The sequence below is a fragment of the Pseudonaja textilis genome, chromosome 3 (assembly GCF_049901715.1).
Source record: "Pseudonaja textilis isolate UNSWEBS1 chromosome 3, rPseTex1.2, whole genome shotgun sequence".
Classification (NCBI taxonomy): Eukaryota; Metazoa; Chordata; class Lepidosauria; order Squamata; family Elapidae; genus Pseudonaja; species Pseudonaja textilis.
The window spans coordinates 43750933-43777017 of NC_141992.1; the positions used below are offsets into that span (position 1 = coordinate 43750933).

General features: G+C 37.1%; 1 protein-coding gene across 2 annotated transcripts; it reads left to right on the forward strand.

The window, feature by feature from the left end:
* The first annotated feature begins 249 nt into the window (after positions 1–249).
* RAB7B (RAB7B, member RAS oncogene family) lies at positions 250–26085 on the forward strand. 2 transcript variants are annotated; one of them, XM_087929392.1, is made up of 7 exons: positions 543–823; positions 11272–11454; positions 11564–11625; positions 17187–17313; positions 20321–20536; positions 22472–22597; positions 24238–26085. In XM_087929392.1, exons 3-7 carry the CDS (start codon positions 11573–11575, stop codon positions 24316–24318), a joined length of 603 nt encoding a protein of 200 aa, XP_087785518.1. In that variant the 5' UTR covers positions 543–823; positions 11272–11454; positions 11564–11572; the 3' UTR covers positions 24319–26085. The 2 variants fall into 2 exon arrangements, with proteins under 2 accessions (XP_026571364.1, XP_087785518.1); XM_026715579.2 differs by lacking the exon at positions 11272–11454 and having other exon boundaries at positions 250–823.

Consider the following 26085-nt stretch of genomic DNA (forward strand, 5'->3'; position numbering starts at 1 on the left):
AAGCACACCGGAGCTCCTAAAAATAAGGGGGGGGGGGGGAACCTAGGCTAAGGGTAAGGCTGCCTTCTGGATGGGGTCGACTCCCAGCATTTGTTTGGAAATTAAATCGGGCCTTGGGCAGCAAATGGGTGAGCAAAGGCATATCATTTGCCTGGTGACTTCTTAAAGAATTTGAACAACACTGCCAACTCTTTTCTGCCCGCCTCCGCGGTTTAAAGGGAAAAAACCCCAAATGCAGCTGGCGAAAGCGCGACAGTCTGCGGCTGAGAGTCCCCCAAGCGCCCAGCCAGCAAAGTCGCATAGGTCGGGCTTTGCTTTGGCTCCGTGCCTGAGAGTTGCAGCCTCGCGGACCAGGAGATTCGCTTAGGGGACAAGTGCGACTTTCGACCACCGGAGTTTCTAATCAGACTTCCCAATGAATCTCAAGCGCGGTCCACGAAAACAAGTTTGCGAGCCATTTGCCAAAACTTCACTTCCTCTTCTCTCTGCCCGCTGCAAAACTCTCTACAGGCTAATCTTGTCTCCAGCCTCGCGTCATCGGTGGGCGGACTTTTGAGCCACCCTCCTACTCTACTCATGAGGAGCTGCGGGGTGGGGTGTGGGGAAGAAAGGTCCCAACAAAGAAAGAGCGTGTTTGGAGGAGCTGGTAGGAGGTAGGATCCTGCCTCAAACTTTCGGTTAAGTTTCCTTTGGTTTCGTTCCGATTCGGATTTTTCCCGATCGTTTTCGGGAGCGGAGGCGCTGTTCCGAACTTTCCCGGAGGATCAAGCCTTTTTTTGCACAAGCTGGCAGAAAAACTTCAAATCCGGCAGAAGCAACGCCAGTAAGTAATTTTTGCCTGGCTCTCCTCGAGCCAGGTCTATGTAAGCCTGAGACGGTGGGTTAGATGTGGCGGAAAACATCGCTGCAGAGGAGATGGCAGCCGAGCTAGACAGATGCCGAGGCAGATGGGCGCTGAGGCTTTAAACGTCCAAACCGAACCCGGACATCTGGCGAATCGCGAGGTGTCCCGGCCTGGCAAGGGTCGTAGCAAAAAAAAGTAGCTTTTAAATTCTTCGCGCGCACCTGCAGATCGGATTTTTGGCAGAAAGATAACAAGGTGCAAAGTGTTGGGCCGTGGAGGAAAAAAAGTAGTTGCTGAAGCCGCCGGCATAAAATAAACACTCATTTTGAAACTATGCATCTGAGAGAAAGGGAAATCTGTTACGATTCACTAAATAATGACTTGTATTAGGCTTGGTTGGACTGTTCGTCTTTGGAGCCAAGTCTAATATGGACAGCTTGGGAGAAACACGCTAAGAAAAAAAAAAGAAATTTGAATGATCTCATCTTATTCTTTGCTTACAGAATGGGCTAGGCTTAGAATAGATATTCCGCTTAGAAATAGAGACGTGCAGTTGGAAAGAAAATGTTTTAATTTGTTTATAACAAATTTGTTATAACACAATTCTCTTTTATGTAGTTTAATAGTTTATAACATAATTCTGTACAGCTTTTAGTAAAGGAAAGTCCTGTTTGAGTTCAAAAGAAAATCCTTACAGTTTACTGAACCTGCTTCCAGATAAGCAGATTCACTTGATTTCAAATACTTGCTGAGCATGTAGACACCTACAAACCTGTGCTATAACCAGGTTAAACTTTTGGAGTGGCTTAGTGCCAGGTACAGTCATCCTGATAGGGCTGTAGCTTCAGTTTGGCATGGCTGTGAAAAATTTGGTAGCAGGATTGGCAAAAACAAATCTGGTCACAAAACGTTAGTTGTTTCACTTCGCATGTTTCATTGCAAAAGATTGTCAAATGGCAATGGGGGTGGGGAGGGTTCATTTGGTTTGTATTTTATTTTCACTTTGTCCTTCTTGAGCCAGTGCACAAACTGAAATATAGTTTAAGCATTTCCCAGCTTATCAACATTTTTCTGAATTTTAAATACACACAGTTTGCACACATTAGGGGGAAATGAACAAAAAAATTAAAATACAATAGGGAAACTTGCGTGCAGAAATAGGACTGTATTTAAAATGGGCATAAATATATATATATATTTGAACTCCACTATAATGGGCAATTCTTCATAGACATAACCATTTAGATTACAGATAACAGATAATCAGAGTTGGAAGGGACCTTGTAGGTCATCTAGTCCAGCACAAGCGGGAGACCCTACACCATTTCTGACAATGGCAGTCCAATCTCTTCTTGAAAGTCTCAACTGATGGCGTTCCCACAACTTCTGAGGACAAGCTGTTCCATTGGTTGATTGTTCTCACTGTCAGAAAGTTTCTCCTTATTTCCAGGTTAACTCTCTCCTTGTTCAGTTTCCATCCATTATGCCTTGTCTGGTCTTGGTGTTTGTTTAGGCACTACTACTATGATGCACCATCTAATAATAACCCTCTGAAGTAGTTTTGTTTTTACCTCCTGAAGAAGTGTCCCAAAGATGCTTTTTCAAGAGGCAACTGGACTTTCTTGGCTTTTTTTTTTTTTTTTTTGAAGACGTTTCGCTTCTCATCCAAGAAACTTCAAATTCGGCAGCTTCTTGGGATGAGAAATGAAATATCTTCAAAAAAACCCAAGGAAGTTCAGTTGCCTCTTGAAAAAGTACTTTTGGAGCAACCATGACCTGGATCTCAATAAACACTCCTGAAGAAGTGCATGTAAGATGGCTATTGTGTAAAGATACCTTTGCCTCAAGTGGCATAGCAAGCATTCATTAATCCCGGAAGAGTAGGAAAAAGCAGGCACAAGCTAAATCACAAAGAGTATAAAAGTTATTTTATAAAAGTTATTTGTGCCATGGGCAATCAACTATTGTGCATTGTATCATTTGAGTCTATACTACAGATTCTAATCCATGTCTGAATTTTTTTTGTCAAGTCAAGGAATTAAACTAAATAGTGTTAGGAGATTTGTGATTTAATCACTGAGTCTAATCCAGGGAAGCCAGTTATCTGGAGCTCTTAGGTAGCTTAGAAATTGCTTATCTTGCTTCTTTCCAGAATGGTTCAAGCCTGAATTTGACATGTCACCCTAATTGATTAGGTTATCATGGGGAAAAGATAAGGGAGCAAAACCCTGTTGGCATGATTCTGTCAGGGAGTTGAAAGTTATGGTGGTTTTATTTCTCTGGGTGCTATCAGACCATTTTGGGAAATTTCCTGGGGGGGCCCTTCAAGGCCTCTCATATTATTTAACATATAACCCATGTTAACCCAGAGGTTTGGAGCTATCATAAATGTGGCAATACTTAGCTATATTCCTTTCATGTGCTTTCATGGCTCGATGTTTCCAGAATCTCCACATGTCCAGGCTGTAAGGGACTGGGTAAATAGTTAACCAAAGCTGAATTCAAACAGTATCAATAATACATAGACCTTCTGTCGAGGTTGCATTGCCTTTTACAGAGCATACAATATTCACAGTATGGTGTCCTCTTGGATCCAAAAATGACACTGGGCAATCATTTAACGTTAGTGGCAAAGATACACATGTAATACAGGATAACTACAAATCTGTGATGAGATTGACTTGAAAAAATCAGAGGTCTCCTTTCATGAAAGAGATGGACTAAGTTTGGTGATTCATACAATGGTAACCTGAGGGCTGTACAGTAATATGTGTAAGGTAAGGTAACCTTTGAAGATGTCTAAAATTGGAATTGGCCCATCAAATTAGAAGCAGAATACAACTGAATTTGATAGATTCCTATTTCCGGCCAGATTGCTGTGCTTTTTTTAAAAAAAAGTTTTACTGTTTTTTTAAGACAAACATGAACAAACACAACATAAAAACATCAAACCATCTTCCAAATATGTATATACAGTGTGTCGGTTGGTTTACAAATTATTTTGTGCTTCCACTTCGTAGTATTCAATTAGAATTACATTGTATATGTTCTCATATTGTCAATCAAATATTCCTAAATACATTAATATAATTGTTAATCAATCATTTGACTATACTATTATTCATTCAAGTTTTACAAAATAATCCATATTTTACTTAATTTATTTTATGACAGTTCATATTTCCATCTCAAATCTATCCTATAATCATTTTGTAAATATAATAAAAAAAAGCTTTGTATATTCATTATGTTCTAAAAATCTACATATTTCATTACCATTTTTTAATTGTCTAACCATTGATAGAATAGATCCCAAATTTTATAAAATTATTTATCTTCTTGTTCTCTGATTTCAAATCTCAATCTACTCATTTCAGCACATTCCATTATTTTCTTGATAACTTCCTCCTGTTTTGGTATTTTCTCATTTTTCCAGTTTTTAGAAAATACAATCCTAGCCACTGTTAATACATTTACAATCAGATATTTCAATTCTTTACTATATATTTCAGGTAAAATTCCCAATAAAAATATCTCTGGTTTCAAGTCTATATGCGTTTTTGTCATTTTTTCCAACCATGTGTGGATTTTAGTCCAATATTTTTTGGCATCCACACATGTCCACCATATATGGTAATATGAGCCAGGTATCTGATGACATTTACAACATTTTTCAGACTTGTTCTTGAACATTCTTGCTATTCTTGTTGGGGAAAAATGCCACCTGTAAAACATCTGATACAAATTTTCTTTATATGCTGTTGGCATTATCATTTTATAATTTTGAGACCACAATTTTTGCCATTTCTCTAGATCAATCCCATATCCGAAATTCTTCCCCCAAGCAATCATAGTTTCTTTAACTTGTTCTTCTTCTAGTTTAATTTCCAAGAAATATCCATACAGTTTTTTAATCACCTTTTCATCAGTACCTGTCAAAATCTTATCTAAATCTGTCAGTTTATCATAGAAACCTTCTGTTTTAGAGTCTTTGTCATACCTTGAATGTATTTGCGCATATGAAAACAAATTCATCTTTATACCTTGTTCCTCTAATTTTTGCATAGATTCAAGTTCACCCTTTTCATTCAATATTTCACCGTATCTGTTTGTTCCTTTTTATATATTATAGGATAAGAAAATGCTTCAATAGTCGATAGCCAGACCGGAATTTTCAAATAACATTGTCTTTTAGTCTTCTCCCAATTTAACCACAGAGACTCCCATATATAATGTCTTCTAAAATACCCCTGTGTTTTAGTTCCTTTATACCATAAAAAAGCATGCCACCCCAACAACAGATCATGTCCTTCTAGTGTCAACAATCTAGCATTTCTTAATGTTATCCAGCCCTTGAGCCACATCAAATTTGTAGCTTGGTAGTACAACTCCCAATTAGGCAAACCAAATCCTCCCCTTATTCTAGCAACTTGCAAAAATTTTAATTTTATTCTCGCTTTCTTACCTTGCCATATATATTTCAACACAATTTTATTTAAATCTTCAAAATAGTCTTTTCCCAGCCTAATTGGAATTGTTTGGAACAAATATAAAATTCTGGGTAATATATTCATCTTGATTGTTGATATTCTTCCTATTAATGACAATTGTAAATTTTCCCATTTCGCCAAATCTAGCGCTATCTGCTGCTTAAGTTTAATATAGTTATTCTCTTTTAGTGTACTACATCTTGCTGTCAAATGTATCCCCCAATACTTGATCTTATTTGTGACCTGGATTTTCAATACATCCGCCAATTATTTCTTTTGTCTTAATAACATATCCTTTGTCAAAATCTTTGTTTTGTCTTTATTTATTTTCAAACCAGCTACAGATTGCTGTACTTTTGTTAGTTAACTATTTAACTGTTCATATAGTTAAAATATGAAAATTATTGCCTGCGTTTATTTTTTTCTTCTTTACTTCCTCTTTTACCACTTTAGGTGTCAAGGGAGACACAGAGTTCTGGTTCTTGAACTTCTGGTGGGCTCCACCATTATTATTTGAAGTTGCAGAATATATTAGATATTGTCTCTCCCATCTTCTGCCTTTGTCTTAATGCTTCATGTTCTTTGTCCTTCTCTTTTTTTATATGACTTGTATAGATGCCCAAGAATATCAACTCATTCTCTCCACGTGAGCAAACATTTAACTTGCTGTTTTAATATGTAATTTAAAGTTGCTCCTATTCCTATGTTTATTTATTCGTTATTATTATTTGAGATAATTTACTGGATAGTATTTGAGATTCATTCCTAATATTTGGCTTTGATCAATACTGTATTTATTATTTAGTGTTATATGTTAGGTCTATGCTAAGCTTCATAGGGTTTTTCGATTTAAAGAAAATTCAGTCAAGTTACTGTGTTGCAGCAGATCAATAAACTTACGTTTTTACTTACCAAAATAGTTTTTGCATAAATTCTCTTCAGCTGCTTCTCTACTACTTCAAACATATGCTGTGTATATGTAACAGGTGCAGAAGAAACTTGCCTTGATGTAAAGCAAGCCAGGGAGAATTAAATCCACCTTGATATTTATAAAGTAGATCATCTTCCCTCTATGCTTCACAGTACATCCTAAAATGGATTAGATCAATTTTATGCATGTATATTAGGTGTACTTTGTTCTGCAGGTTGCCTTGAGAGTATTTATGACTTTAAAGATGGGTTAAAATTGCTGTGGTTTGTCTAGCATTACTTTCAGATCAGGATCTATATGTGGTTTCCCTATAACAAGTGTGGATCTCTGTGCGGTTCCATCTCTGGTGATTAGACTAGAATCAGCACAGGATTGAGTAGTTTTAACTTGGTTAAAAAAGAAATTAACGAGGCTCACTTTGAAATATGACCACACTTTTAAAAAATTGCATGGACAATGGTGAATGTACAGTATCCATTGTCTTCTAAGACAGGGGTCTCCAACCTTGGCAACTTTAAGATTTGTGGACTTCAACTCTCAACTTTGTGGAGTTGAAATCGACAAGTCTTAAAGTTGCCAAGGTTAGAGACCCCTGTTCTAAGAGCTCTGTAAAGTTCTAATCCTGAAGGTGAGGTGGCTAGTGAAAAAAGACGATGTTCTGGATGGTCAGCTGCTAGCAAGAACTGCCTTGAGTTTTCTCTTTATTGTTATTATTTGTAGCACAATTTAAGTAGTATTTATTAAATTATTTTTATATAATAAATGTTGTGGAGGTGTTGATGAACAATTTGAAACATCATGAAGGGATTGGTGAGCTGAAGAGTTTGGGGATTGCTGCTTAAAGCATACATTGGGGAAATCTTGCAAAATTCCAAGCAGGTTAATGAAATACACCATTGCTTCAGTTTTAAACCTGACGTATACAACCATATCCAAGGAGATAATAAAATGAATAAACATAAACGTATGCAGTCAATTTAATTATATCTGCTGCATAACAAATTCATTTTCTCATTGTGTTGCATATTTAAAAGCCTGCCTCTTTAATTTTCTTTAGTTTACACCATTTGAACCATTGGGAATATTAATCTAAGCTAAATATATTTCCCATGGTTTGTAGTACTATTTTTTTTTCTTGACCTGTTTTTGGGGGTCTAAAATAAAGGTTCAAGAGCTATGAATAGAATTATCAAGAAGGAAAGAATGTTGATTCATTTCAGTTGTGTGTCTAGTTGTTTGTTACAGCTTAAATTATAGTCGATTGTGTGGGAGGAGACAGATTTCACAAGGATAGGAAAACCTTGTGCTTGTCACACAATTTTGAGAAGCATAATAGCTTTACTTTAAAAAGAGATGGTAATCTTCCATAGAACTGGCTTTTAAGAACCAGCCCTTCAACCAAGGTGGTTGATGCCTTTTGGATTTAAACAGATTAGTGCTATGAATATCCAAAAAATAAGTAAGCGCGCGCTCACCAAACTGGTTGTTACACCGGTTGAATCCCACTACTGCTGCATATTCATTATTCATGAATCTATTTCTTTCAAAATCAGACATAAATGAGTCATATGTTTGTTTGGATGGCAAGTTCTACCATGAGATCTGGAAGTATAGTACTTTGATCTTCTGGGATCGTTCATTTTACATGGTGTTTGTTTTAATATAATGGATAAGAAGGCTTTATTTAAAATCAGAGTCATAGTCACTGTGTATCCTACTTAGAAATGTTATCCATGAATGCAGTCCTATTTGTCCCAAAGAGTTCTTCTGTGGAAATCTGGCTGTCAGTTTTGGAAGAACCTGGTCCATGGTCATCTCTACCTTGGTCAGGAGGATGGGGCACCAGCTCTGGTTATAGTTGGTGATGATCTGTGATCAAGCTTTATATGTTTTTTGTTACTTTCTCTTGGTCCTGGTAGATCTATGAGCTGTACAAGTAGTGCTTGATTTATGACCGCAATTGAGCCCAAAATTTCTATTGCTTAAGCAAGGCAATTGTTAAATGAGACTCATGCCGTTTTACAATCTTTTTTTGCCATGGATGTTAAGCAAATCGCTGCAGTTAAGTGAATCGTGGTCGTTAAACAAATCTGGCTTCTCCCATTGACTCTGCTAGTCAGAAGCTTCCTAGAAAAGTTGCAAATGAAAAACCCCAGGATTGGCAACCATCGTAAATACATAGCAGTTGCCAAGCACCCATATTTTGATCACGTGACTGGGGATACTATACTTCTCATAAATAACAGATAATCAGAGTTGGAAGGGACCTTGTAGTTCATCTAGTCTAACCCCCCGCCCAAGCGGGAGACCCTACACCATTTCTGACAAATGGCAGTCCTATCTCTTCTTGAAGGTCTCAAGTGATGGCGCTCCCACAACTTCCGAGGCCAACTTCTGTTCCATTGGTTGATTGTTCTCACTGTCAGAAAGTTTCTGCTTATTTCCAGGTTAAATCTCTCCTTGTTCAGTTTCCATCCATTATTCCTTGTCTGGCCTACAGGTGCTTTAGAAAATAGCTTGACCCCTTCCTCTCTGTGGCAGCACCTCAAATATTGGAACACTGGCTATCATGTCTCCCCTGGTCCTTCTCTTCACTAGACTAGCCAAGCCCAGTTCCTGTAACCGTTCTTCATATGCCTTAGTCTCCAGTCCCCTAATCATCCTGGTTGCTCTTCTCTGCACTTTTTCTAGAGTCTCAATATCCTTTTTATAATGTGGTGACCAAAACTGTATGTAGTACTCTAGGTGTGGTCTTACTAAGGCTTTATAGAGTGGTATTAGTACCTCACTTGATCTCGATTGTATCCCTCTGATAATGCAATTTAGGATTGCGATGTGAGAACCCAGTCATAAATCATTTTTTTCAATGCCATTCAGCCAGGTATTTAGGCATTGATCTACATATCAGATCATTCTCTAATAATGTGACTAGAGATAGGAGGCATACACATTTGAAATAACAACAACAACAATATTCCCGATCAGTCACAGTTGGATTAAAAATGGAAATTTAGAGACTATAACTCCATTCAGTATTGCACATCCTGTATATTGGATGCATTAGAGATTGCAGCTATGGTATGCATAAAACAAACTATGTTCTCTGATTTATTTTATTAGATAAAAACACTTAAGAATTCATAGGGATTTCTAAGGAAGGATATTCTTTATTAGGGCTACATAACATTGAACCCTGGATGAGGGCAATTTGATTAAAGTAAGCCCAAGAAGACAAGGGATTTTTATTATTTTTTAATTACAGAAGAAGTAATATATCCATGGAGAAAGCCTTGGTTAAACGACAATGTATGGTGCTATCTCCCACATGCAGCAGCATCAGTGGTAGGTTTGTTTAGAGCCCTTTGAGTGACAATCACCTCCTTGTCAGCTCTATATAAAAGGTGTCCCAAGTTCTTTCTCCTTTCATTGCTGCAGAAACTACAGCATAAATGTGGGAATTATTTGTAGGAAAGGCAGATGGAATCAAAGTTATGAAAGCATCTTATTATTTGTGTTCACATTTTTCTTTTTATTCAATACTCGAGGTTTTTTTTTAGTGCAGCTTAAATCATATAATAAAAATGAATCCAAACAATATAAGCCAGTATAAGCAGAGCAGTACAATCACAAATTCTCTGGTTCAAGCCATAATTAGCTGCTGATATTATTAAGCACGCAACAAAATAAAATCATTATTAATATTATTATTTGTTACATGCGTCTTATGGAGAGAAGGTAGATTACCTAGAAAGCAGTCCACTAAGGTGGACATTGCTGAATAGAATAACAGAGTTGGAAGGGACCTTGGAGGTCTTCTAGTCCAACCCCCTGCTCAAGCAGGAGACCCTATACCATTCCAGGAAGAGTTGGTCTATGAGGGGATCCTGCTCCAGATCAGGGGCTCAGTCTCCTGCCTGTTTGTTCCTCGTCATTCAGTAACTACATCACCAGCTATAAGCCATTTCATTTATTAGCAAAAATAACTTCTATTCAATTTAACATCCTCTCTGGGATTATACACTTTTGGGGGGCATGATATATAAGTGGGGAAACTTGCTATGACAGACATTGGTATATGCCCTATACATAATAAATAGCTTGAGATAAGGAGCAAATATATAGACTACTCTTGGAAGAAATATCCTTCTGGGTTCAGTTCCAAGTGGGGAAAAAAGACACTGGAAACATGGTGACTGCTTGGAAAGATGGTTTAATGGTAGACAGGATCACGTGCCTTGAGGGAAGAAAGAAGGCCAGAGATGCTGAGAGTGCCTGGGTTTTATACCCTCCGTTGCAATTTGAATTTGAGTTTGTATTCTGATTGGTTGTCAGTCTCCCATGGGGCCATGCAGGGGCAACTCTGTAGGCTGTTCTGAGTCCCAGGCTTGGTTGAGCCTTTCTGGATGATGAGGTAATGAAAGGGCTTTGGGCAATTCCTATTATAGCTTTACCTGGAGTAGATCTTTGTTATGTAAAATAGACTGACCTAGGTCAGAGTAATGTCCCATTAGCAAAGTGGGGGGAGGGTGAGTTTCTGCTTCTGAAGTGAATTCCTGCTTCTGAGTTTCTATTCTTTTTAGGGGAAATATTCTGCCTTTTTAATATTTCCTAGGATATTTCATTTTTCTAGGAGTGGAGTGAGTGCTAACTTCCTACACTACATAGCAATTGATGGCTATTTAGTAGGAAGAAGCCAACAATGAAGCAGACATTGGCTGTGAATACAAGGTGAATGGAACCATAAAGAATAATAGTTGAATGAGGTTAGAAAGAACATTTTGCATATTTTTTTAAAGTTGGCAGGTCATCTATCCTGACCCCACTTCATGTTTGAAGCATAGAAATAGCAATTGTCTCATTATATCAGTATGAGGATATTATCCAGGATCTTTCTGGGGGTATTTTGAAGTAGAGAAGTCCTTGTCATGAAATCTCAGTTGCTTTCCAGGCATAAGTATGAGCAAGAAATTCCCTCCTTACCTCTTTTTCTTTTTATCCCTTCCTAGCTGGCAGGATTTCAGCCACACTGCCCCTGACACTGCTTAGAAATGTGAGCTTGCCCAGCTAAATCTGTTCACCCACTCTTTGTGACAAACAGACATTAAATCCTATGCAGCATAATCCTTGGAGGAAAATTTATTAAGGGGTCTTATCCAAAACCAAACATTCTTTTTCTGCAGTAAAACTAAGTAAGTAAGTAAAACAATAAGATACCTGGGATTTAATGCTTACTGATGCTATGCTATATGTGATTTGAGATACAAAATAATAGTTTCTCTCCTCCTTTTTGCATTGTAGGTCCCATTCATGGGTCCAAATAAAAGAGTGGATTTGAAAATCATTATTATTGGAGCTTTGGGGTAAGCATATTTTAAAAATCTTTTTAAAGACGCATTTCTCTCTCTCATCCCGAACCCTCATTTTATTCTTATAATAAGTTTGTGAGATAAGTTAAGGAGACAGAAAATGAGAAAATGGAGACTGGCTGAATTATTTGAACTGGGACACATCCCTTTTGACTTTGGCTTTCTAGTGACTATCCCAGAAGTGTTTGCTTGTTTATGTAATTTTGATGGCTTCTCATTTTACAGCAGTGATTGTGGGTGACCTACAAAACTAGCAGTTGCAATGATACCCAACTGGAATAGTACACCCCAGTCATAAAACCATGCCAACAGCATAACTCATCTAATCTTCAGGGCAAGGGCAAGACAGCCAGGCTTCAGAGCCTTACAAGGAATAACAAGGTCTGGATCCTCTGGATCTCCAAAGGGATGTTGTTCCACACAAAAAGAATGACAAACTAACTTTAGCCTTAAAAAACAGAGATTCTTCAATATATTATAACAATTGGAATTGCTGGTATAAATGGTTAGATCAAAGATAGACCTTATATCATAAGGTAAAAAAGAGTGGGACAAACTTATATGAGTGTAATATAAACATATATATGAATAAGATGTGCGTATATGGTACAAAATAAGAAGAGAAAAGATCTTACAAACTGTCGAAAATGAGAATGTTTTTAAGTGTTCGTTTTTTCTTTCTTTTTCTTTCTTTCTCCTTTCTTTTTTGCTTTTCTTTCTTTTTTCTTTGCTCTTTTCTCATTTTTCTATTCATGTATGTGTTGTTGATTTGTTTTTAATTGTAAAATTAATAAAATTTGTTTAAAAAAAACAAAAACAAAAAGAATGACTCCAGTAAGATGACATTGTTGAATAGACGGGACCTGGAGCAGGCCCTCTCTAGTGGGATTGATGTAGAGCAGGAATGTCAAACACATGTCGTCACATTGTTGTCATGTGATGTGTCGGGACTTTTTTCCCCTTCACTAAACCAGGGTTGGGCATGGCCAGCACATGACGCCTCTGGACCGCGGGCCGTGAGTTTGATACCCCTGATGTAGAGAGTACTTAGTGGAGCAATGTAACGAGTAAGAAAAATGACTTGGACAGAGATATGCAAAATCCATTGCTAAGGCAACAAAGGATTAAATATATATTTAAGTCCACAGCAGGCAGATAGTATTATTTTATGATAATATGCTTCTGCAGCTCAGATGCTGCCTTATCCCTACTGCGAATAGGAGGAGGAGGTAGTACACAATCAGACTGTATCTATCCACTAGGCAGACCAGGCAAAGTAATCAAAGTCACAGGAAGGTTAAAACTACTTTTGCTTGTTGTAATAGAATCTTGCAAGTTTAAAATAAGTTGAGATAGTGGTGTAATTTTTTTCAACATTGGAAAGAGAAAAGAAATATTTCCATTAGAAATGAAAGTAGATTCACATACTGAATTATGTAAAGTTAGAATGGGAGAAGAGGAACTTTTGTGGATTTAAATTTCAGGCATTTGTAAGCAAAATGGAAAAAAACATGGAATTGCAGCTTGAATAAGCTACATAATATTCACTAGCAAATCTTTATTCATTATTTCTATCTTACAGTTCTGGCTATTTTTTTTTTACCTAAGGAAAGAGAATTCTTTTCTCTAAGGAAAGTAGAAGGAGTAAAATTTAAAGAATAGGCAGGTGGAGTTTAAAGACTCCATAGACTATTTGCTGGATAATCCTCATCCATAAATTCTCTGTTCCTTGTTATTGATGAATCATAAACATATATTTGGGGGAAATGTATATTTTTTTAAAAAAAATCCCCACATTTCTGAACTGCCCATTTCCCTAAGAGAGAAACTGCGTGGTTTACAATAGAATGTTAAAATACAATTATTTTTAATTAAATGATGCATATACTCTTAGAAAATGGAATTTCATGTCCATGAATACTTAAAATACTATTTCAGTTCTTGGAATTCCCTCTTTCTAAGATAATGTATAACAACTGTACAATAGTTTTTTTTTAAGGATTGATATGTGAAATGCAACTGACAGTATATCATAAAATGTTCAATTTCTTTTTTACAATAAACCCTAATATTTTTTTAAAAAAACCAGCATAAATAAAATCAAGGAAAATTATGGATGTGACAGATGATTTTTGTGATTCAATAAAGGTGCTCCTTAAGAAACCCTCCCTATCCGGATATATTAGTTTAGAAAAAAGTCCTTTGACATATAACCATTGTAGTTAACCTGTTTTAAAAACAAATTAAAGTACAAAGTACATGAATGTGCCATGGATTTATGATCAGTTACTCAGAAAGAAAATGGAATTTCTACTTGCTGACATTAAAAGAAATATTACACTACAGCTATCCACTTTTTGCTACTACTATCACCAGATTGAGTTAGCAATTTGTTAGTGATATGCTAGAGATCAGTTAAATAACAAAGCAGGAAAAATGAATGTTTGGGTTTTTTAAGTTGTCTGTAGTTACTACTGTACACTAGTTGCTATTTGCTTCCAAATAAACTATCCATAGGATTATTTTGTCAATTACATATCAATACGTGCAAATACAGGTGAAACTCAAAAAATTAGGATATCGTGCAAAAGTTCATTTATTTCAGTAATGCAACTTAAAAGGTGAAACTAATATATAAGATAGACTCATTACAAACAAAGCAAGATAGTTCAAACTGTGATTTGTCGTAATTGAGATGTTTATGGCTTACAGCTCATGAAAACCCCAAATCCACAATCTCAGAAAATTAGAATATTACATGCAATCAATAAAACAGGGATTGTACATAGAACAATATTGGATTTCTGAAAAGTATAAGCATGCATATGTACTCAGTACTTGGTTTGGGCCCCTTTTGCAGCAATTACTGCCTCAATGCGGTGTGGCATAGAAGCTATCAGCCTGTGGCACTGCTGAGGTGTTATAGAAGACCAGGCTGCTTCAATAGCGGCCTTCAGCTCTTCTGCATTGTTCGGTCTCATGTCTCTCATCTTTCTCTTGGCAATGCCCCATAGATTCTCTGTAGGGTTCAGGTCAGGCAAGTTTGCTGGCCAATCAAGCACAGTAGTCCCACAGTCATTGAACCAGGTTTTGGTGCTTTTGGCAGTGTGGGCAGGTGCCAAGTCCTGCTGGAAAATGAAGTCAGCATCTCCATAAAACTCGTCTGCAGAAGGAAGCATGAAGTGCTCCAAAATCTCCTGGTAGATGGCTGCATTGACCCTGGACTTAATGAAGCACAGTGGACCAACACCAGCAGATGACATGGCTCCCCAAATCAACACAGACTGTGGAAACTTCACACTGGACTCCAAGCATCTTGCAGTGTGTGCCTCTCCATCATTCTTCCTCCAGACTCTGAGTCCTTGGTTTCCAAATGAGATGCAAAAGTTGCTCTCATCAGAAAAGAGGATTTTGGACCACTGAGCAACAGACCAGTTCTGTTTTTCTTTAGCCCAGGTATGACACTTCTGACGTTATTTGTTGTTCAGGAGTGACTTGACAAGAGGAATATGACATTTGAAACCTGTGTCCAGGATCCGTCTGTGTGTGAGGGCTCTTGATGCACTGACTCCAGCCTCAGTCCACTCCTTATGAAAGTCCTCAACACTTTTGAATGGCCTTTTCCTGACAATCCTGTCCAGGCTGCGGTCATCCCTGCTGCTTGTGCACCTTTTTCTTCCACACTTTTCCCTTCCACATAACTTTCTTCTGATGTGCTTTGATACAGCACTTTGGGAACATCCAACTTCTTTTGCAATTACCTTTTCAGGCTTTCCCTCCTTATGGAGGGTGTCAATGATGTTTTTCTGCACAACTGTCAGGTCAGCAGTCTTTCCCATGATTATGATTCCTACTGAACCAGACTGAGAGACCATTTAAAGGCTGAGGAACCCTTTGCAGGTATTATGGCTTAATTAGCTGATTAAAGTGGGACAATTTGAGCCTAGAGTATCGAACCTTTTCACAATATTCTAATTTTCTGAGATTGTGGATGTGGGGTTTTCATGAGTTGTATGCCATAATCATCTCAATTATGACACATCACGGCTTGAACTATCTTGCTTTGCATGTAATGAGTCTATCTCCTATATTAGGTTCACCTTTTAAGTTGCATTACTGAAATAAATGAACTTCTGCATGATATTCTAATTTTTCGAGTTTCACCTATGTATCAGAAACGAATTAGATGGAATCATTTCTTTGAAATCAATATTTGAATCCTCAAATTCATTGTTGAGACTGGATGGCTACAATTTGAAATGAATTTTGAGTTATTCCCACAACCACCCCCCCAATAAACTGTTATGGGTAGTTTTTTTAATGTTTTCTAAACTGCTGTGAGTGTGTATTCATCTAGTGGTATATAAGTAGCAAAAAAAGAAAAATATTTGTTAGTAAGTACTGTATATTATTTATTTCTGAAGAAATGGTCACTAAAAGTCCACATAAACTTGCTGGTAGATAATCATCCCATTATAGTCTTAGTATATGGCTTTTCTTTTTCTTTTTCCCCCCACAAGAATCTTGTTGTGAGAGAGGGCTGAGGAAGTGATTGGCACCCAATAAACCTCTGTGTGAGATGGACTACAACAAGGCTCTCCCCATTTGTAGTCCAGCACTTTCGCCATTATGCCCCACCAGTTCTCATTGCACCATTTGCCATATCATGTTTTGAGCATCCATATTTTTCTTCTGAAGCTGGGAGAGTTGCAGGGAAAGAAAATTTGCTGTCCCTGATTGAGTTTATATTTATTTTAAAATGTTTGCATATTGATTAGGGATCTTCCACTGCCTATTCACTGTCTTGCAGATGAAGCAACTAGAATATGCCAGGGTAAATATATTAAATGGATGTTGTATAAGAAAATTTATACATTACAACAAGCAGATATCAGGGGACAAACCAAAGAATACAAATGGTGTTCTGGAGAATAAGAAAGTGCCTACTTGCAAAAATTACAATAAAGAGAGCCTGCTAAGTTTAAGAAGAGATCGCAGTCCAAATATATAATTAAAATGGCAACTCTAGGTGTTTTGATGGCCAGTACCAGTCAGATATGTTATAGTGAACATTTTCACTTACCCACAGCAGGTGAAGAATCTAATACTTGCTCTTCAGATCACAAATCCTGGATCATCAAACAAACAAACTGGAATGATAACACCATTAGTACATAACATGAAATGTCCAGACCATTCTGTTTTGGACATCAAGAAAGTTACATCTTCTATAAATTATATAAAAAAACCTAGTGAGGAGATGATCTCATGTTTGTTGCTTGCACAACAGATATAAAAGCAATGGACACAGGGTCTGAGACGAGACCATGCTAATCAACTAAATTTTATAAAGACTATAACTAAATAGTTCTAACATTTCTACAGACTTATTTTAGTATAGGCAATAACTGATTAAGATTAGGATTAGTCTTTGATTAGGATATTCTAATTTCATTAGTTCAAGTGAAACAGAACATGAATGGACAATCTTTAAAAAGTTTGAATCCAAACTTGCTGAAATGAAATTTGTGTATGTGTTTTTTCTTTCACCCCAGGGTAGGAAAAACCTCTCTTCTCCATCAGTATATTCACAAGAGATTTTATGAAGACTATCGCACCACTCTGGGAGCTAGTATTTTGTCCAAAGTTATGGAAGTAGACCACACACCACTGAAATTGCAGGTGACAGAAGTTTCAATGTCTCAGATTTCTTATTTCATGGTTAGCCAAATATTTATAGCTCAGTCAAATGTACTGTAAAGAAAGGACAGATATTGTGAAATATTTTCATATGTTTATATTACTGTTGACAGCAAATTTCCAAGAGAGACCAAAGCTTATGACATTATAGAAAGAAAATCATGTTAGTCTATGGTGGCAAAAAAATCAGGAGTCTGGTAACAGGCATCTAATGAAGTGAGCTGCAACTTTCACAATTACGTGCTTTTCAATAAAATTTGTTTGAAAAGGAACTATCAGATGCCTTCAGAGCTTAAGAATATTTGTAATTGCATCTGTCACTAAAATGCTGACTTTGTTAATGACTGTGTTTTCACATAGTCACCTTTAAAGCATTGGATGTTCCAATGGCATTTTGGTTTTCCTTTGAGAAGAGGAATCACTTTCCTATATGTCAGTGACCTATTGGGAGAAGAGGTGGGTGTTTAACAGCATAGCACAGTCTTTTGCTATCTGATTGTCTCAGTAGGCACCATTTTCTTGATATTTCTTAATTGATAACACCACATCAGAGGTCAATATTCATATTCCAAATAAATAATTAAACCTTAATTATTGTCATCCGTTAGAACTGAACCTGCTGCTCATTCATTCACACTCTGTTTTCTTTCCCTAAAATATGTGGCATGGCTTGTTCAGAAATTTCTTTCAATATCAAGCAAGGTCTTTGCCTGTGTTTTTCAGTGTGCCTTGCAGATAGCTCCATTTGACTGTCTTTTTTGCTTAATATTATAAAGGAAGGGTATCAAACTCAATTTCACTGAGGGCCGCATCAGGACTGTGGTTGACTTCGGGGGGCCGGGTGGGTATGGCCGACTGGGTGGGTGTGGCCATCTTGACACCACTCACTGGGTGTAGCCAACTGGGTAGACATGGCCAGCTTGATGCCACTCCACAAATTGCTGGCATGTTTCCTCTTCACACTGGGTAGACCAGGCTGAAGCCATGCTGGCGTAATGTTTCCTCTTTATACTGGGTAAACTGGGTCAAAGCTGCATTGGGTAGACCAGGCTGAAGCAATGCATGCTGGCCCCTTACATTTTCCAGGATGTCCCTGTGGATCGGATTTTGATACCCCTGTTATAAAGCAAAGCATCCACTTCTGGTACCCTTTGACTTTATATGAATGTCTTTTTTTTTTAATAATTTTATTTGGGTTTTCATAAAACATAATACAAGTAAAAAAAAAATTTTTTTTTGAGAATAGCATGGTCCTGGGTTATCACTTCTCCATACAGACACAATCTCAATTTCATATTCGTCTTTGTGTTCTATTCCATATCTCATTACTATTTTAACATTTTCTCAATAATTTTTCCCTTCCCTTAGTTTTGTCAACCTTGCTTTTAATTATCTCATTCCTTTCTAAATTCAGTTATATATATCTTTTTTCTAAGTTTCAATATCTTTCTAATCATTATATTTATGCTTAAATTTTTATAACACATTAGTAATAATTAAAGTGTTCTCCTTTCCTAATTTCATTCTCTCATTCTTATTTCATTTATTTATTAACAAACATTACATTACATTACAATAAGTATTTTATCTATCATTTTAATCACACTTGTTTCATATTTTCAAAGTTCATTTCTATTTCTAATATAACAATACTATCTTATGTACCTTTGCAGAATCCCCTTTTCAATTAAGTTTTCACCGATTGCCTCTGTGTCTTCTAAATAGGCTTATACCTTTAAACCTTGTATGTTTTCCCTGTTTCTCTATATCCTGTTTCTGTCCTTTATAATTTCTTTTCCTTTCCCTCTTCCACCTCTTCTTCTCCCTCCCCTTTTTGACCCCTTGTCTCTCTAATTCTGATTCTCTCTTCTGTAATCCTCTCTTCTGTTTCTTCCTAATGTTGTAATTACTTTTCAAACTATTCTTTTTTTTGGTTGTTTTTTCAGATCTTAAATTTTTCACTCTCTTTCCCCCCTTTCCTTTCTTTTCCCCACATAGAATTACTTGGTCATTGAAGATGGCATCTTCTTTGTCCCACCCTTCTTGTTTTATTATCCCTTTGACATTTTATTTTCAGCTTAAATGCCTGTTAACATCAAAGTGGATTTTAGCCGGTTTCTTGCTTAAATCTCTTAGTTGTCAATATGGGGCAGGAAAGAAAAAAACCCCAAATCCTTTCCCTTCCCTCTCTCATTCAGTGCTTCAAAGTCTTCTTTGGGAGCAATGATTCTTTATAATTCAAATTCCAGTGTACCTTATATTGTTGCTTTTTCAGTTTTACCCAGTCAGCCAAAACTTTCTCTTCTTATCTTCCTCCTGCACATTCTTTTCCAGTCGACTTCTTCTTTCAGGTGGCCATTTCTGACTACCGCTGCAACCGCCTTCAGGAAAGGGAGTAATGGCCAGCTGGGGAGGAGAGATGAGGTTCTCCTCAACCCTGCTGGCAGTCTCCCCCCTCTTCACCACCTCCAAGGGGTGGCTTAGCCCTGAAACCGGCCAGCTCGGGGCCCACCAGCAGCAAGCACAGATCGAAACCGCGCACGATTGCAGATTTCGGTCTGTCGCCGAAGAGACTCAAACTGGAAGTCCTATATGAATGTCTTTTAGACCCACAGTAGCCCCACTAGAATGGTTAAGAACATTCCAAGGGTTAGTTTGCATCCTGATATGTAGGGATTTTGAAAATATCACTCCTCATTATAAGATCCATTTTGTGAACAGGTAAATATATCCTGGTAGTCATTTAGTGAGTGCGCTTATCACATACTTCAGACTTCCAAATGTGGACCTCATATCCAAAAGTTTCCTATCTCTGCTGCAATGGTTACTGTACTGTACTGTACTGTATTGTACTGTACTGTTAATGCAGAAAAACTTATTATCAATTGTAGATAGAGGGATAAAATACAAATACAATTGAATTGAATTGTAGAATGGTAATGTTTTTGACACTGCAAATACTAATGCTTGTATGTTCCTCCTCCTTTAGATTTGGGACACTGGAGGCCAGGAACGGTTCCGGTCTATTGTGTCTACATTCTACAAAGGTTCAGATGGTTGCATGCTGGCTTTCGATGTCACAGATATGGATTCTTTTGAGGCCTTGGATGTTTGGAGGAAAGATTTTCTTCAGAAAGTCAACTCTACAGAGCAAGGCTTCCCAATGGTTGTTCTGGGAAACAAAATTGATCTGAAAGATCGACAAGTAAGAGCTGGAAGTAGAAATAGGGATGGAAGTCCAATCAGGATCTGAAAACAAATTTTCAGTTTGTTCTCAGATAATAAACATAAAGAAAAACTAACATTTTTGTAACACAAAGAATTATTTTCATCTTTAAAAGGTAAAGGTTCTCCTCGTATGTGCTAGTTGTTTCCAGCTCTAGGGGGCAGTGCTCATCTCCGTTTCAAAGCCGATGAGCTGACACTGTCCAAAGACATCTACATGGTCATGTGGCTAGCATGACTAAATGCCGAAGGCGCACGGAATGCTGTTACCTTCCCATCAAAGTGGTTCCTATTTTTCTACTTGCATTTCTACATGCTTTCGAACTGCTAGGTTGGCAGAAGCTGGGACAAGTAACAGGAGCTCACTCCGTTATGCGGCGCTAGGGATTCAAACTGCTGAGCTGCCAACCTTTCTGATCAACAAGCTCAGCATCTTAGCCACTGAGCCACCGAGTCCCTATTTGCATCTTTACCATGCTTCATATTATAGGACTTTCCCATTTCCAGCTATTAAATATTGGAACTAAACTGTGTTTGTACACAAGCCCTGCATTTCTGTGCAGTCCTTTTGTTAGATATTGACTCAAAATGGATAGGATCTTGTTGAGTGCTGAGTCTGGTCCCTGAATAATGCAAGAAATTTTGCAGTGGAGCTTCTATAGCAGATGATTGTCCAGCCCTTGGTTAAGTGCTTCAGGGAAAAAGATCTTCTGTATAAGTCTGAACCTACTAAAGTATAACTGTTTTTTAAGAAATTGTTCCTTATGTTTAAATGAAAAGTGCCCTTCTGCTAGATTGAGACCTGCATTAAAACAAATCTGCACATCATGCATTCCCTGTCCATTGGCTTATCTTCTCCAAGCAAAGCAAGCATGTGTTTCCATCTCTGATGTTTCAAATATATATTTGTTTAACCATTATATAAAGCTTTCCTAGTGTAGCTCAAGATAACTTTATTATTGTTTACATATTATATTATAATTTATTGCACACAACAAGGTATCATTTTAGTTTAGTTTAGCTTAGCTTTAGCTTAGTGGCCCCCAACCTTTTGGGCACCAGGGACTGGCTCTGTGAGAGAGAGGGTTTTCTGTGAATCAGAGAGGGCATGGTTTTGTATGCTGCCTGCATCCCGCAGATGGGGTTTTACTTTTTTGCGTGACCTGGTTGTTGGCATGTCACAGCCCGGTGCCAGTCTGTGGACTAGGGATTGGGGACCCCTGATTTGGCTGGTGTTGGCTTTCATATGCATCGAGTTCAAAGAACCTAGGATGTCGCAATGCATTGGCACACTGCAGATAGTCCTCAACTTACCACTACAATTGAGCCCAAAATTTCCATTGTTAAACAAACACTTGTTAAATGAATTTTGCCCCATTTTGCAAACTTTCTTGCCACAGTTGTTAAGTGAATCATTGCATTTGTTAAGTTAGTAATCCAATTATTAAGTAAATCTGGCTTCCCCATTGATGTTGCTTGTCAGAAAATTGCTAAAAGTGATCACGTGGCCTCAGGACATTGGAACAGTCATTAAGTATGAATTTTGATTATGTGACTATTGCTGCAATGATCCTAAGTGTGAAACGAAGTCATAAGTCACTTTTTTCAGTGCCATTGTAACTTCAATCACTAAATGCAAGGTTGTAAGTCAAGGACTAATTATCTATGCAGATCCAAGCAATTGACAGATGGAAATTCTGCCCATGAACAGATTTTCTAAGTGCCATCCAAGATTCATGATGTTACATTATATATTCAATATTATTTATTATTAATATTCCATTATTTGGGGATGACAAACATAAACAGCATTTGCATTGCATGGCATGGCATTCATTTCATTCATTCTTGAAAGAAACAACTTTCCATGTAATGTTATATTTAGACCAGCTAATCAAATGCCTTTTATTTTTAGGTGTCCAAAGAGGTGGCTTCATCCTGGTGCAAGGAGAAGGATGTAGCCTATTTTGAAGTTAGTGCCAAAAACGATATTAATGTGGTGCAGGCTTTTGAGACCTTGACAAGGCAAGCGCTATCAAGAGTAAGTGGCAAATTGCTTATAAGAAATAGAAAATGTGTTCTCTTTTGTACAGCAAAGACAGGCCTGCAATTCAGAATTAACAGTTCGTCCATGGTAGACTATAACCTTCAAAAGTATATGCCATATAACTACTGTATTCAATGATCTAATTTGCTTTCTTCCAACAAACTTCTGAAGATCACAAAAAGGGAGAGGTTTGGAAAGGGAAGACTGATATAACTACTAAACTCTCATGCCTTGGCAAATGCCATCCAAGATTAGTGAGACTGTCATTTAAATCATTAGCTAAAGGGAGATGTAATAGCTAAAATTAATTTTAAGCTGGCCTAAAGGTTGTACGTTGCTTTCCTTATCTCAGCAGTCCTCAACCTTTCCGTCTCTGCAGAACAGCAGCAGAGGGGGTGGTTTTGCATGCCCCCCACACACACACTGTTTGCACAAATGCAGCTTCATGCGCTTCCATGCTTGCCTGCCACTTGCACAGCCCAGTTCCTTACAGGATAAGGCCCAGCACCAGGACGTGAACCAGGGATTCAGGACCCCTTTCTTATCTCATACATTTTGTACTAACTGGCCCTATGAAAAGCTCTGTCAAACATGAAACTTTAGAGCATTTTAATGAAGATGTGGTTTGATTGTGGATTTTAGTTTCCTTTTTTCCCCACTCGTGACCAAGTAAACGCCATCTGTTTTGCCTAATGAAACATGATGGATGAAGAGATTCTGTTTCACCACAAGGTGTTGCTGTTTGCTCACATTGCCATATGCAGAAATGTAAAGATTTTCCTTCCACAGTCTGGTTCTTGGCTTTTTTCTTTGATGAATCACATAATTAGTGGATTTCATAAAAGCAGAAATCTATAACCAAAGTTACAGTGGGTAAGAAGGGTTTGATGCTCTCTGAACTATTTCCCTCCAAAACATGATAGCTTTGATTTTCCTGCAACTAATGATTTTGTATTATGTTAAACAATACATGTATTTTTGCCTTATGCTTACATTGAGCAGGAATGTTCCCGGACTCTTCCAAAATACAGGGGATAGCACTGAAAATTTTATCCATTTTTAAATATGTAATTTTTGATGCGTTGTTTTTTCTTCTTCCAAGCAGTACAAAGTTCCTGACTTTCAATCTTGCTTAAGAAGTTTAAGAAAGAGCTTTGAAATGAGAAAGAAATCTGCATTTGTGTGGTTCTATATTTCAGCAAAATGTATGGAAAATCAAAGTGACATAATGAAGAAGGCATAAAGCTTTTTTCCAATTGGAAGGCTCTTAACAACATTAAAACAATCCAATTAAAACACTTTGGACAACCATCTTTCTTTGCCTTAAAATAACCTTGCTCCTTGTAATAAGAAAAGGAAAATAAAGCAGCGCTAGAGCCAAAGTGAAAGCCATAAATTTAAAAAAAAAAGTTTTATAAATTCCATGAATGTACCAGGCAGTTGCACAATAAAATGCTCATCTGTCATTCCTCATATATCTATTTCTTAGGGGAGTTTTGTCTATACAGTTTTCAAATGATTGGCCAGGTAAATAAATGGTCTTATCCTGCAAAATGATTTTTTTAGATTTAAATTTTTAATTTAAATTTTTAATTTTAGATTTATGTTTTTAATTATTTATATTTTTCTCTTAGTATCAAGGGGTGATTGAGAACTACCTAACTGAATCTATAAAGCTCAGTCCGGAAGATCAGCCCACAACCAAATGTTGCTGACATCCCGCAAAATGATTTTTGGATACAGTCTGAAAGTTGGAACATGGAACAGCTGCTGCTACTGGGAATGCTGCCCATCAGGGTAAAAGATGAACTGATATAACAGTATTGCCCTCTGGCATCCCAGCAAAGATGGAACAGACTGCTGGTGGTTACTGACCACACAGACATTTAGGAATAAGCATCAAGTATTAGGAAAATGCTTACTGAGTTGAAAGATTTAAGACCTTACTGTATCAGTCAGATCCTTCTCACAGATGCCACTTTGAAATTCAGATCTATGTTCCAGAACTTTCCATGGAATGACCTGATCTCGTATTGAAATTGACTCCTAGATTTGGTCATGTTCTTTTGGTAAAAGTATAGTAGGTAAAATCTGGTCCAGCTTGAACTTTCTAGATATATAGCTTAATTCCTAGACAGCACATCTGAAGGTGCTAGAATGGGTTGGGGAAAGCTGATCTACATAGTTCAGGCACTGCTACTTCAATAATATACATATGTAGGTATACATAGGTATAGATATATGTCTCATTCCCACAAGTGTCATGTGAGGTATATTGAGTTGAGAAAGAGTAACTTGCTGAAGACCATTCAGTGTACTTCCATGGTAGAGAGATGACTAGAATCTGAACCTTGCATAGTCTAACATTCAACTCCACGCTCACATCCTAGTGTACAACTCGATTTCCCCTCTTGGGTCCTGCCCTTCAAAATGCAATGTTAACTTTGATTTTACAACAGAAATGCAAAACTTTTAATATTCTGTACAATATTAATATTACACAGAATTGGAAACTAATAGCACATAGATACATGATTCTTTTTGCATAGAAACAGAGGCTCTTGAGCCAAAAAATACTGTAAAACTATAAATGTAGACTCCATTTTTAGGGTCCTTGTTTTTTGTAGAAGATTAGTGCTTATTTTAAGCAGTTCTACAGATAATTTTTTTAAAAATTGGAAAGAAAAAGGAAAAATTGGAAAAGGGAATATAATAGAATCAATTTGTACATGAAAATATATAACAGAGGTTTGAAAAAGGGATTTCTTTTTTTAAAAAATTTAATGTGTAGTTCATTCTTATTATTGTTCAAAGATCCTGTTTTTTTACTGAAAAGAATTTCAGATATGAATTGTATTGAAGCCATTTTCAAAAAAGATGTTTTCACATTGAATCAATATGGAAATTTGAAGCATAAACAGGCCAATTATTGTCTGCCAGCCTGCTGTATGCTTTTATGTTGGATATACGGTACTTACCAGAAGGAAGAACTCAGGTACTGGGGAAAATATTTTCTTCCTGTAAGAGTTAATGATGCATATATATGGATCTAGGAACAGGGTAAACTAACACACAAGAGATATAGATCAGGTCAAGACTAGCTGATACAAATATCTGTTCTTTGCTCAAATAATGATTGAATGTATCACCTTCTTTTAAACTAAGAGAGAGACTAGTCTAATATTGAAAATATACAGCTCAGCCAGTGCAGACAACAACCGTAATAAAATTATTGTTAAGTTAATAAGGATTTCTATTGATTTCCATCTTCTAAAAGGACCACATGGAACCTGAACTGATATCTCATTGCAAATCAGAATGAATGGGGCAGGGAAATACGATCTCATGAATCTGTTCTGTAAATATTTTGTTGACTGTACTCCTTGAACACCTTGGCATTCAGGTTTGGCTGGTGAGGACGCAGCCAAATTCATTTTTGGACATTGTGCTGCCAACTCAATTAAAAGCGAATTTAATAAAAA